Below are 12573 nucleotides of genomic sequence, written 5' to 3' on the forward strand. Positions count from 1 at the left end.
GGCAGAGACCCACACAGGCGCTCCCGCAGGCTGCTCGGCCGCTGCACCACCCTTATCAGCAGCAGCGGGAGATGAGGTCCCAGGATCCTCCTTCTCATCCCTGGTCTGCAGGTGGAAGTAGGAGTAGGGTGGTGGGGTTAGGCTGTGATTCCAGGCCACCTCTAGGACAGTGTCTGAGCTCTGCATGGACAGGTCCCCCCCTCCCCCAGTGATCACACCCATGTCCGTTGCTTGGAGCGGTTCCAGAAAAGCTGTGTCCCTGGGTGCCGGTAGGCCTGGTGGAATGGGGCTGTCCCCCAGAGCTCAGCGTTGCCCTCCTCCCCTCCTCCCCTTGCACAGTGACCGGACGGGGCAACGCTGCAGGCTTGCTTGAGGTGTGCCGAGCTCAGTTCCTCAGGGCGCCTCATGCAGCAGACTCTGGGGCTGTCCCTGGTTCCCTGGGTCCTCTCTGCCAGAGCCCTTCTGAGCCTGGTCTCTCCCCTCCTTCCCAACTCTCCCCTTCCTCCGTTTCTGCGCCTCTTCTTCCTTCCAGAAGGACATCTCTCTGGGCATCTCCTTTGCCCAGCCCCATGTGGGGTCCAGATCCAGCCCGCTCAGGCCTGGGCGCGGTCTCACTGGGCACCTGTTGCTGAGGCCCACAGCCGGGGCCGTGCTTCCTGCCCGCCGGGCATCTCAGGTCTCGGTTCTTTGCATTTTTCAGCCCAGCGGATTTCTGGGGGAGGCCCTGGCAGCGGCTCCTGTCTCTCTGGTAATTGAGCCCCCAGGCTGAGGCCTGGCATCCCCAGCGCCAGCCTGCAAGACCCCGACCTGTGTGAGGCTGCTGGGTGTCCCCAGTTCCCCACGTGGCTGCCCCTGTGGCTCCCAGGGAGACGTCCTGTCCACCAAACGGAAACGGACCTGCTCCACACTCCCATCTCGGGAAATATGTATGGTTGCATCGAGAGGCCCCGCCCCGACTCTTGGGGTCCACCTGGGGTGGATGCCACATCCGCATATCCCAGTTGGGTCCACCTGAGCAGAATCCAAGCATGTGCCCCCAGCGCTGCATGGTCCATCCCCCCAACACACGCACGTGGGCGTGTGCACGTGTCTCGTGGGGCCAGCAGGCAGGGCTTGGCGAGCTGGGGTGTGGCTGGCCCAGCTCCATCCCCTCTAGCTCGGCTTTAGCCACCTCAGGTTCCCCTCTGGGTTTCAAGACATTCAGAAAGATGAATGGCCCTGCCCCCTGGACAGCGAGCCAAGCTAACAGGGTCTCTGCTGGGTCAGAGACAGATCCGGGAGCCCCCAGACGCTGGGGAGCAGGCGCCCGCCTGGGGCCCGTGGGAGAGCATGGCAGTTGCAGCCGTCGCTTTCTTCTGGAAGGGGGGCTCATCTTAGCCTCAGGAGTGCCTTTTGCTCAACTGCCCAGAAAAAACAGACAGGCCCAGGGACCAGATGGCTAGGTTGGAGGACCCACTGTGTCCAGAACTGGCAGAGGCAGCCGACCTAGCTCCGGTCAGATGGTGAGAGGGCAGTGCAGGGCCAGGGCAGGCGGAGCGCAGGCTCCCAGCAGCCCCAGGGGCACAGAGCCTGGCGGGGAGCAAGGCCTGGCTGGGAACCTTGTGCAAAACCCAGGTGCTGGAAGGAAGCCCCATCCGGGGAAGCCATGGGCCAGGGCTCCGGAAAGTGCCTGCACTTGGCTCTGGGTGGCGCCTGGATGAGGCGGTGAGGGAGGGTGCGGGGCCCAGCCTCAGTGAGGAGCAGCCTTGGGCTTGACTAGGAAGCCTCCTGGGAGCCAGTGCTTGGCCACGTGGACCCTGCAGCAGTTCTCGGCGGAAGCCCCTGGGCCCTCCCTTGGCAGCCTCTCCAGGGATGACGTAGCAGGGGATCGAAGGCCGGCCAGGCCCCGAGAGAGAGGGCAGAGGCCTGTCTGCACCTGGCGAGGCTGGGAGGAGGTTGCTCAGGCCGTCTGCACCCCAGGCACCCCGGCCAGCACTGGGCCCCGAGCTTGTGCCGCTCTGCCTGGCCCGTGCATGCCAGCTGCACTGCACGCCTGCCACCCCTGGCTCCCGGACACCCCGCCGGCTCTCGCACCCCCATCCCCAGTGCTCGGAGGGCTGGGGAGCTGGGGCCTCAAAGACGCCCATCTCAGGACGCAGAGTGGTGTCCAAGGGTGTCTCTGGAGTGGGGAGTCCCTGAGATTAGACTCAGGGCTGGCCAGATACCAGGTCACGGTTGATAACCATTGTTTGGGTTTTTCTGTTTCAATTTCCTCCCATCCCCCTCCTCATCCCAGACACCCTTCCAGTCCTCGGGCCTGGACACCAGCCGGACCACCCGACATCATGGGCTGGTAGACCGAGTGTATCGGGAACGTAGCCGCCTTGGCTCCCCACACCGCCGGCCCCTGTCAGTGGACAAACATGGACGGCAGATATCCTTTTTCCCAGAGGATGTGCGGGCAGGGATGGGGCCCCTCCCTGTCAGTGGCTACAGGACCCCGAGTTTGCCTGCAGCTGGCTCTGGGGATGGGCCTGGCTCCCAGGGGCTGGTGCCACAGCTGAGCAGGTGGTATCTGGCCCTTCGGAGCCAAGGTGGCACAGGGAGCACCTCCCAGGGCAGGAGTTGAGGCAGGTGACGTGGGCCACAGAGGGCTCCTGGCGGGGCAGTGGGGCCAGGAGGGCTGTGGGTGGACCTGGGTTGATGGCGCCCTTGTGGGCGCTACGTGGGGGCTGAGTGAGATCCAGAGGGTCGGCGGCGGCTCCATCGCCACCAGACGTATGTAAAGTTTGCAGCTGTTGCTCGGTCAAGCAGAGATCTGCCAGAGCCCCCCGGTTGGCCTCCCCTTGGTGCTCCACTGGCCAGGCCCCAGCCCAGAATCCGAGCAGCCTCGGGTTGCTCCTGGGACCCTGGCTCTGCAGAGCGGAGACGCCTGTTCTCCGCTGCTCATTTCCGTGGGCTGGGGAAGCCCGACCAGCTGAGTCCCAGACCGAACGCTCAGGCCCTGGGAGCCGCCCGCCAGCCCAGAATTAAGAGGCGAGCCCAGGTCAGCTGAACTGGACTCCCTGCTGCGCCTGTGGCCTGGTTTCACGGTCCAGGCGCCTCTGGGAAGGGGCGCAGGCCGCACGTGCACTTGCAAGAGGACAGCACTGAGTGGAGGGTGGGATGGGCCGCACCCTCGGGAGCCTGTCACAGCCAGGCGGGAAAGGCCAGCAGGAAGCGGACAGCCCGCCCTGCTGGCCCCAGCTGTGTGCAACCCGCACGCCCCTCCCATCAGCTCCCACAGCCGGGCCACTGGGACTGGAGGGTCTTCTTGTTTGGCGGCCGAGAGCACTTGGGTGCAGGCAGGGTCCAAGCCCACAGCGCTGTCCCCTTAACTCACATGCACGCCGACAGCTGTCCATACGGCTCTGTGTACCTCTCGCCACCCGCGGACACCAGTTGGAGGAGGTCAGTGGCCAGCGCTGGCTCCCAGCCCCAACCCACTCTGTGGGAACAAAACTAAACTTTCACTGTAGTTGTGCATGGAAAACCAGTGAGTGGTCACTCAAACCAGAGTCACTCAAAATGGCAAAGCTTACACTCATCCTGAAGTTCCTAGAAATCAGCTCTCACCCTGCAAGATCAGGAAGACCCCATGTAGGGGTCTTCAACCCTCCCTCATTTTTTTGATTTTTCTTTTTTGTCCATCCATCTGTCTGTCCGTTTGTATCTTTCTTTCTAACCAAAGTTGCTCTTTGATTTAAAGCTTGGCAAGCAGTGTTTCATCTCATCAAACAGTTGTTGAAGGTGCTTGTAGAGGCTCCTGCACTCGTGCTAGGACTAGGACGTGCATGAAGGCGCACAGAGGCAAAAGCACCCTCCACCCTCTGCAGCGTGCCCGCTGCCTCGGTGCTGGGAGCCTGCACAGGTGCCACTCCACAGCAAGACTTGAGCATTTTGGATAGCGGTGTCCCAGGGGATTCCGGAACCAACCTCCCAAGGAACTGATATGGAAGAATAGCTATACACATGCGTGCACACCAGATGCACACTCGTGCACGCACGTGCAGTTTCATGATATGATGCGGTCACATAGTTGATACCCACCGGGCACATGTTGTACCTCAGGCCCTGTTCCCACCGTCACACATTAGCTGATAGGAAACAAACAGCTTTGTGGCTTAGGTGCTGTTTTCCCATTTTAGATGTAGACATTGAGCACAGAGAAGGCAGAACACTGGCTCAGGGACACACAACTGGTTGGGGGCAGGGCCAGGTTCAAGACTCCTTTGGACCATTGTCACCTTTCTCCCTGTTCCACATTTGATCCTCGTCGCTAATGGCTGGGATATCCCCTGGGGTGCACATCAGCCCTTAGTCCCCTCCTTGAGTTGACAGCTGTGCAGCTGGACCTAGGTGTCATTCCGGGGACTCTCCCTAGAGGCACTTCCAGCTGGGAGCTGATTGGCCCACCCTGGCCTTTCTTGTCCTCAGTTCCAAGATAGTCGCCAGGCAGAGTGATCACCAGGCTCCTCCCAGAGTTGTGACCGTTTGGAGGACTGCCCCTCCCCTGTCGGTTTCTCACCTGGGGTCACCGAGGGGCTTCTGTAAACCCTCCCTTTCCACCTGTCACAGTGTTTGAAACTGAGCATCTAGAGGACATAGTCACCCACTGTGTTTTGTTACTGGGAGGGACTCAGTGGCAGGTTGCACACTCGGACCACCAAGGCTGGGCCCCATGGGACCGTCAGGCTCCCTTGGGGAATTTCAACAGTAAAGCACCATCCGTCCCTGAAGCCAAGAAGCCCTGCTGAAGGGGGCAGGCAGGGCTGGGTCAGGAACAGAGGGACAGTCCTTCAGTGGGCCTGTAGACAGACACCAGAGTCCAGTGATTCTTCTGAGAACGACATCCTTACGGTTCTGCTCAGGTGCAGCCACTTGAAAAATGACTGCTACATCTGCCACCCTGTCGCACGGGCGTCCTGGCAGGGCACGTGATGCTGAGGTTATTACTGCGGCTGCTCCTGACCCTCTTGCTTTCCAGGGTCTCACTGTCTCTCTCCTCTCCCCCAGGACCAATTCAGACTCTGCCCTTCACCAGAGCACAATGACGCCCGCCCAGTCAGAATCCTTTTCGGGTGGGTCCCAGGATGCACACCAGAAAAGAGGTATGGGCAGGGGACTCTTGTCTTGGCTGGGGTCAGGCAAGCCCGACAGGTGGCCCTTGTGCTCCGGAGGTTGGCAGTTCATGAGTGGACAGACTTTCAAAGGAGGATCCAAACTGCACAGGACAAGGAGAGGGGCTCAGGGAAACTTCCAGAAGTGGGGCTGCTTGAGTTGGGTTTTAAAGAATGCATAGGGGTTCTCTAGGCAGAGAAAACACCCCTGCAAAGACACGTTAGCCCCCAGGATTTATGGATTCAGGGTATGACTGTGGAATCTGGTGACTGTGCAGATGATTTTTTCCAATGTAGGGGGTGGCAAGCCTGGGTTAAAGGGGCATTTACCAGGTCAGGACTATAGTGTAGGGCAGACCTTCAGCTTCAGGTACTGCTTGATCCAGGATTTCATATTGGACTGTTTTCTAACTGTGCTGCTCAGAACTGTTCCCCACAGCCCCTGAGCTCTTCCTGCTACAGTGGGTGAGAAAGAGCCCAACTCTTCCCGCACTCTCCCTAGGAGCCTCCTCTCCAGGCCTCTGTGTCCAGGCCCTTGGATCCACTTTGGAGCCAGGCATGGAGGCAGCATCCTGGGGACCCTCAAGGAGAGCAGATGTTTCAAAAACTCGGGCAGTAGCTGGGCACAATGGCTCATACCTATAATCCCAGTGACTAAGTAGGCTGAGGCAAGAGGGTCCAAGTTCAAAGCCACCCTCAGCATCTTAGTATGGCCCTAAGCAACTTAGTAAGACTCTTGTCTCAAAATGAAAAATAAAAAGGTCTAGGGATGTGGCTTGGCGTGCCTGTGTTCAATCCCCAGCTCCAGAAAAGCAAAAACGAAATTGGGGCAGTGTCATCCAGAGAAGGGATTGTAGGTGCTGTGAGGCCAGGCCCGGAAACCCGTGTGGGCATCATCTGGACCAAGATCCCCAAGCCAGGGAGTGGCAGAGTTGAATGCCCAGATGCCCGCTGCCTTCGTGGCTTCACTGTGGGTGGGTAAATGTACTGGAGACTCCGCCCATGGGACCGTGAGCAGAGCGTGAGCCCCCCAGTCCCGGTCTGCAGGCGCGGGCATGGGCGCGGGCGGCAGAGGGCAGGTCCCAGAGCAGTGGCGCCACCCACCCAGGCAGGCGTGGCTCCTGGGCCTGCCCTCCTGTTGCCAGCAGCACACCGTTCTTGGACTGCTGTCTGTCCTACTGGGTCCCCCACAAGCACAGGGCTTTTGGAGGTAGGCATAGGATGTCACTGTCCCCAGGGACACACTGACCATGGAAAGAAGGCAAGACCCAGGACCCTTGACTACTCAGAATCCAGCTGACCCTGGAGTCAGGATTGGAGACATCACTCATCCCTGCTGCTGAGAAGGGCCCAAACCGTGGCAGGGCTGGAGTGGCCCTGCTGCCTCCCACCCCCGCCAGCCCGGTTTCACGGCGTTGGTGACAGGTCTGGCTGGTTCCTCATGGCGCCCAGCAGCAAATCAAAAAATGAAACCTCGCAGCACAGAGAGCACGGGAAGTGGGTGCTGTGGCCTTGACTGAAGTCTGAGGAAGGCCGGCAGGCCTGGCTCGTTCAGGACCCTTGAGTGGTGCCCAGCCACCCGTCCCCAGGCCTCTGGACCTTTCTGTCTTAGAACAAGTATCACAGCCAGCTCACGAGGCTGCTGCTGACGTCAGGCCCGGGGTCTGCACCCCTCTGCTTGGTACTGGTGGCCAGATGTCCATGGGTGGTGGGTGCCCACAGACTGTGCTGCCTGCTGCCCCGGGCCACCAAGGCCCTTGTCAGCGTGAGGAGGCAGATGCGGCATGGGCCCCGGGCTTTCCTTTGCATTTCTGTGTAAGATACAGATTCTCGGGCTGATTTTTTTTTTTTTTTTTTTTTTTTTAGTGAAACCTTTTTTGTAACTCTAGTACAGTTCCCAGTCCCCCATTAGGACAGTTCCAGCTTCATCCCAGTCCTGGCTGTCAGGAAGGTGTCCTCTTTTCTGAGTGTCCTTCTCCCCCGTCCTAGTCTTACTATTAACAGTCCCAGGAATGGAGGAGTCCACGACAGAAGCAGACAAAAACCTTCCCAAGCAAGCGTGGGACGCCAAGAAGGTAAGAGCCCCAGCCTCCGGAAAGCCAGTTCCTCATCTGGACGAGGTGACGGTGGCAGGTTGAGGAGGGTCCACCCTCCCCAGGGCCTCACTGCCTCAGGCTTGTCTGGGCCGGAACTCAAGAGTCCCTCGTAAGCCTACCTAACGTGCACAGCGGGACTGTCACCCAGCAAACACACTCAGTTGACATCCACTGCTAGTCAGGTTTCAGTGTAGAGTACAGAGCACTGACTGTCCCCAGCCAGGCCGTGGCCACCTGGGAGTGGGACAGGAGGACTGAGTTCAAGACCATTTTGGGCAACGTAAGCCAGACCCTGACTCCAAAGGGAGAAAAACTGCTTCTCCCCTCTAAGAAAGAAATGGACCCAGTGGCCCCGGAGACCTTCTGGCAGTGTTTGCCCAAGTGATCCCCACCTTGGGAGTTCAGCTGCAGCAAGCAGGACATTCAGAGGAGTTTATCCAGAGCTTTTGAAATAAACTGGAAACAACCTGAACGTGCAGCCCTAGGGGGCTTGTTAAGGAGATGACCCTCAGTCACTCAGCTGGGATCTGAAGGGATTCTAAGGAAATAAGGGACGCTCCTGGTAATGCTGTTACCTCGCTGGGGTGTAGCTCAGCGATACAGCAGTTGCCCTGATTCCATCCTCAGTACCACAAAAATTAAAAAGAAAGTAAAGAAAATCTAACCCAAACAAAATTGCAAAACCACTTAAATGTCTGGTAGCGGAAAAGCAGGTCTTGGTCCATTTGCACAGCTGGATGTCACCCGCCCATTAAAGAAAGCAAAAGTGGCTACTGCCTTGGAGGGACCCTGGGGGGTGGAGAATGAGGAGTGCATTTTTAAAACTGTTCAGAAATCCATTAATACATCTCATAAAGTTCATGGAATGCTTTTCCACGTTGTCTTCAGAAGGCCTGCGCCACGTGCTCTGCAGAGCTCCAGTAATGGAGTGAGCGTTTACTCTGCGCACTGGAGCCCCTGGCCAAGCAGAACCCGTTCTGCAGGCGTCTGCTGCAGAGGCTTAGTGCCGGCTGGTCTCGCGACACCCTGCAGGCGCCCCGCCACGCCTGCTGCCAGTGGTGTGTGCACCAAGGCAGCCCCATCTCTGCCAGCGGGCCGGCCGTCCTCATCTGGTGATCCCGGAAGAACTTGACCAGCAGTACCTGTCCAAGGGCCTGGCAGCAGACAGGGAGCTAGAAACGTGGCTGCCTTGGAGCCGTCTGTCAGGAGACAGGGCTCTGTCCAGTCATGCCCACCGAGATCAGAAGCCCGAGTCCTGGGCCCCCCTGCAGCCTCGGTTCCCCAGGCCCAGCAGGACCCTCAGCTGACAGTCGTGTACCCGACTCAGAAGCCACACGTCTCCCTGGGCACCCTTCCCTGGGGCCAGCCGGTGGGAGCAGGGGCTCCATCCGTGGCTGTGGGGGGCTCCAGGTTGCGAGCCAGAGCCGCATGGCTGCCCTGGTGCTGTGACGGTGGTTTGCTCTTCTGTCACTCACCGTCCAGACCTCAGGCAGCAGGCAGCACTGTGGCCCTGAGTTCAAAGGCCACTGTGGCCGTGCCCCATGAAGGGCCTGAGCCAAGGAGGGGTTCCCCTCGCAGGGCCTTCCCTGCAGTGATCTGTGTGTTCCGCAAGTGTCCCCAGCAAGCACTGAAACTGCTGTTGCACTGGCGGCGTCCTGAGCTGGCCCGAGGGAGCATGCCTGCCCACATGACAAAGAGGTGCTTTGGGGAGGTGGGGGCCTCGCCGCTGGGCCTCACCTCACACTGGAAGGCAGGTCCTCGTGGAAGGAGGTGGTGGCCGCTGGACAGTGTTGAGGCATCTGGTCCTGACCTGATACCCTTCTGCGTTGGACACGGGCCAACCTAGTCCCCAGAGATTGGTGGCTGCTCATAGATTCGCCCCATGGCCACCAAGCAAAAGTACCCCTGCCACAGGTGCCCCAACTGCCATGGTTGGGGACAGCGTAGAGGGTGGGGAGCTCTGTGAGCACCTGACCTCAGGCACTCCGGCCTCCAGTGACTCCTCGGCTGGGCTGACCCACCAGCTGCCATGGAAACCCCAGGGGGCAGAGGAGCTGGCACACGTTCTGCCCAAATGCCTGCTCACAAGGCACCATGTCACCCTTTGGGTCCCCACCAACCAAGCAGCCAGAGTGGAACTGTGCGCTCTCCCTGCCAAGGGAAGAACTGGGGTAGGGACCTGCGGAAAGACCCTGTCCCCACGACCCTCGACTGGTCCTGGCTTCCCCCGTGGGTGGCACTCTGCCCTTGGGGCCACTGACGTCATCCTGGTCCCGCATAAGCTTGGTTCTCATGGAGCAGCTTCGACACCCGGGGGCAGGTCAGCCGTGCCCCGAGGAGGCGCAGTGGGTGCTGGCTCAGCCTCTGCTGTCTTCTCTTTCAGACGGGATCCAGGCCCAAGTCCTGTGAGGTCCCCGGAATCAAGTAAGTCTCCACAGCGCCTGCCCACACGCCCACGGCCACTGGGGCTGTGGACTCCCCAGGGCACCCACCCGCCATCAGCCTGCGCATCCTGGTGAGGGACCGCGGTGGCCGCCCAGCAAGCCCTGTCCTGGGCCAGTTCCGGCCCCTTGCTGCCCAAGTTGACAGAGCCTGCTCAGACACCCTGTCCCTGGAGTCCCTGGGGCCACAGAAAGTGTTGTCCCCCTTCCCTGACCTGGTGGCAGGTGCTCCCTCAGGTCCCGCTGGAGGTGCCTGATCGTCGCCTCGCGCGTGGCGGCCCCTGGCTGAGGAGTTTTCACTTGGCACTTGCTAGTTTTCTCCTCACGGCCCCTTCCTGCCCCTGCCACAGTTTCTGGGGGCAAGCCAGCCGGTCGGCTGGCCGCTGTCCCCAGGCCTCACCTCCTGCCCCTGTCTGGCCTTCCCCCAGCATCTTCCCATCCGCCGACCAGGAAAACACTACAGCCCTGATCCCTGCCACCCACAACACAGGGGGCTCCCTACCCGACCTGACCAACATCCACTTCCCCTCCCCCCTCCCGACCCCTCTGGACCCCGAGGAGCCCACCTTCCCCGCGCTGAGCAGCTCCAGCAGCACTGGCAACCTCGCCGCCAACCTGACGCACCTGGGCATCGGCGGCGCCGGCCAGGGTAAGGGCCCGCGGCATGGCCCCAAGCGCGAGGCCCCCCGGGCGCTTCGCTCCCTGGTGGACTGTCCACTGAAGATGGCATGTGCATCAGATGAGGGCTGACGGTTGCGTCCACAGTGCCAGGCACCTGGAGGGCGGAGACGGGTGACAGGCCTGCTGCAGGGCTCAGGGGGCTCAGGGCACAACCCCAGACTGCCTGGGCGAAGCCTGAGGGGGTGCACATTGCCTCCAGGGCAGGGGTCGGACGTAGCTTCAGGGGTGCCGAGTGGTGCTCAGGCTGGGGAGAGGCTGGGGAGCCTGGGAGCGGAGCCCTGGGGTGCCATGCTGCCCCCATCCCTCCTGTCCCAGCCCCTCACTGGGGACAGAAATGGGTCTGGTGCTGGCGATATAGCACATCACATAGAAATGGGTCTGAACTGCGCCTCCTTGCTACATTGAACTGCCTGCTTTGTGACATCTCATCCTGGGCCCTCCCTGAACTTTACACCCATTTGTTCCCTGGCCTGGTCCATGGGATGGTCCATGGGTCCCTGCCTGTCCCGGGAGCTTCCAGCTTTGCTCTGTCCCTGTTCCTTGTGGGGATTGTCCACTAGGGGCTGCACTGAGGACCGTGGAGTTATCCCTCTTAACTCTTCTGTCCCTCTCTTTGTCACACAACACACACCCCTCCTTGTTGAATGCATGACCTGTCAGCCCTACCATTAAGACCTGACCCAACTCAGATCCTTTCTCCTGCTTGCTTGCCTCCCCGCCAGTCTCTTCTCCAACCCAGAACACCATCAGCCCATGACCCACCTCTGCTTGGAACCTGGCACAGTCCCCACCTCCCTCCCCATAAAAGCCCAAGACCTTTGGAGTGAGGGCCACCGTCCACCCTCCTGCTCATCTCCCTGCCTTGCCCCACAGCTGGATGAACTCGCCTCAGGGCCCTTGCATGTGCTGCCCTGATCTGTGCTTCTCCTGCCTTACCTACCTTGTCCTCCTCACCTGTCCCCTGACCTCATGCTGTACTGCTTCTCTATTTGTTCTTGCCCAGCATTGCCACATGGTCTTCAACTGTCCCTTGGCCTGGGTCTCAATCTCCCAAGTCCCTGCCATGACACCTGTACTCTTTGCTGTCTGGGTGTGGGTTTGCATCCAAGGGGCAGGCATCTGACTTCTAGAGAGGAGATGCCCCAGGTGGTAGGACAGGCAGGAGGGCTTCTGGGGGGCACATTGGGGTGTGGGTGCTACAGGCTCTGTCCCAACTCTCCTCGAAAAACCCGTCCTGCCTCCGCCCCAGGCTCAGCAGGCAGCTTCAGCGGGCTCTGCCATGGAAGCCTCACATGCTAAAACGCACCCTTGGCAGAGTTCCTCTGTCTTCCCTGGGAGAAGGGGCTCAGGAGGGGCTGCGGGGCCCAGAGGATTGGAATCTCACTGGGTGCTTTGCAGAGATGTCAGGGTGCCACCGACCAGCCTGGGAGCCAGGGTGATGCGAGGAGGGGAGGCGAGCAGGAAGCCCCAGCTTGCTCCTGGCAGGCGCCAACAGGGCAGGGGGTGGGCAAGACGATGCCAGTGCTCCTGTGTGTGTGTGCGGGTGTCGCTGGGCCTGACCCAAGGCCTCCTGTGCCAGGCAAGCTCCCTGCCCCTGAGCGCGCCACCCCCACCCGAGAGGCCTGGCCAGACGGTGGCATCTGTCTGCATGGGCCTGTGCAAAGTAAGATCCAAAGGTCAGCTCTGGGGCCGCCAGCACCCCGCAGAAGCCGCAGAAGCCACCACCCTCCCACACCCGTTCTCCCCACACCAGAGCCCCCTCCGCCGCCTGAAGGTCCTTGGCAGTCCACCAGAGCCTGCCTGGGAGCCGCACACCCCAGCCTGCGCCCAGTCTACACAAGCACAGGAAGACCCAGCACACGGGAGACCCCAGACCGCGGCCCTGCGGCCTGGGCCAGGAGCAGCCAGCACGCCTGCGGCTGTTTGTAGACCTGCCGCTCCAGCAGCTCCCCTAGCAGGGACTTTGCTTTCTGGGTGCCTTTTAAATCCAGCTGCCTGTCAACCATAGGCGCACATGTGTGTTGACCCCCTCCTTGCCCTGATCGCCAGCCCCGTGGGGGCGACAGGGCAGCCCCGCATCTCACATTTGCTGAAGCTGTGTGCTGGCTGCTTGCCAGGTCTTGGGAAGGGGCAGGCCCTGGGGGTCCTTCCTGGCACAGCTCCGAGGCTGGCTACCCCTGCCAGCAGGGCTTGCGTGCCACAGGGCGGGCCCCTGCC

The 12573-nt window shown here is 60.7% G+C and overlaps 1 protein-coding gene across 8 annotated transcripts in view; it reads left to right on the top strand.

Annotated features, from left to right (window-relative positions):
* Positions 1-12573, top strand: part of Crtc1 (CREB regulated transcription coactivator 1) — a 70647-nt gene that overhangs the window by 42103 nt on the left and 15971 nt on the right. For 5 of the 8 annotated variants that reach the window (XM_047531190.1, XM_047531192.1, XM_047531196.1 and 2 more), the window contains exons 3-9: positions 701-748; positions 2276-2413; positions 3368-3429; positions 5035-5129; positions 7128-7213; positions 9618-9658; positions 10104-10324. In XM_047531190.1, the coding sequence (XP_047387146.1) occupies positions 701-748; positions 2276-2413; positions 3368-3429; positions 5035-5129; positions 7128-7213; positions 9618-9658; positions 10104-10324 (691 nt within the window). The remainder of the gene's footprint in view (positions 1-700; positions 749-2275; positions 2414-3367; positions 3430-5034; positions 5130-7127; positions 7214-9617; positions 9659-10103; positions 10325-12573) is intronic. The other 3 variants (XM_047531191.1, XM_047531194.1, XM_047531195.1) reach the window with 1 other exon arrangement.

The sequence above is a fragment of the Sciurus carolinensis genome, chromosome 17 (assembly GCF_902686445.1).
Source record: "Sciurus carolinensis chromosome 17, mSciCar1.2, whole genome shotgun sequence".
Classification (NCBI taxonomy): Eukaryota; Metazoa; Chordata; class Mammalia; order Rodentia; family Sciuridae; genus Sciurus; species Sciurus carolinensis.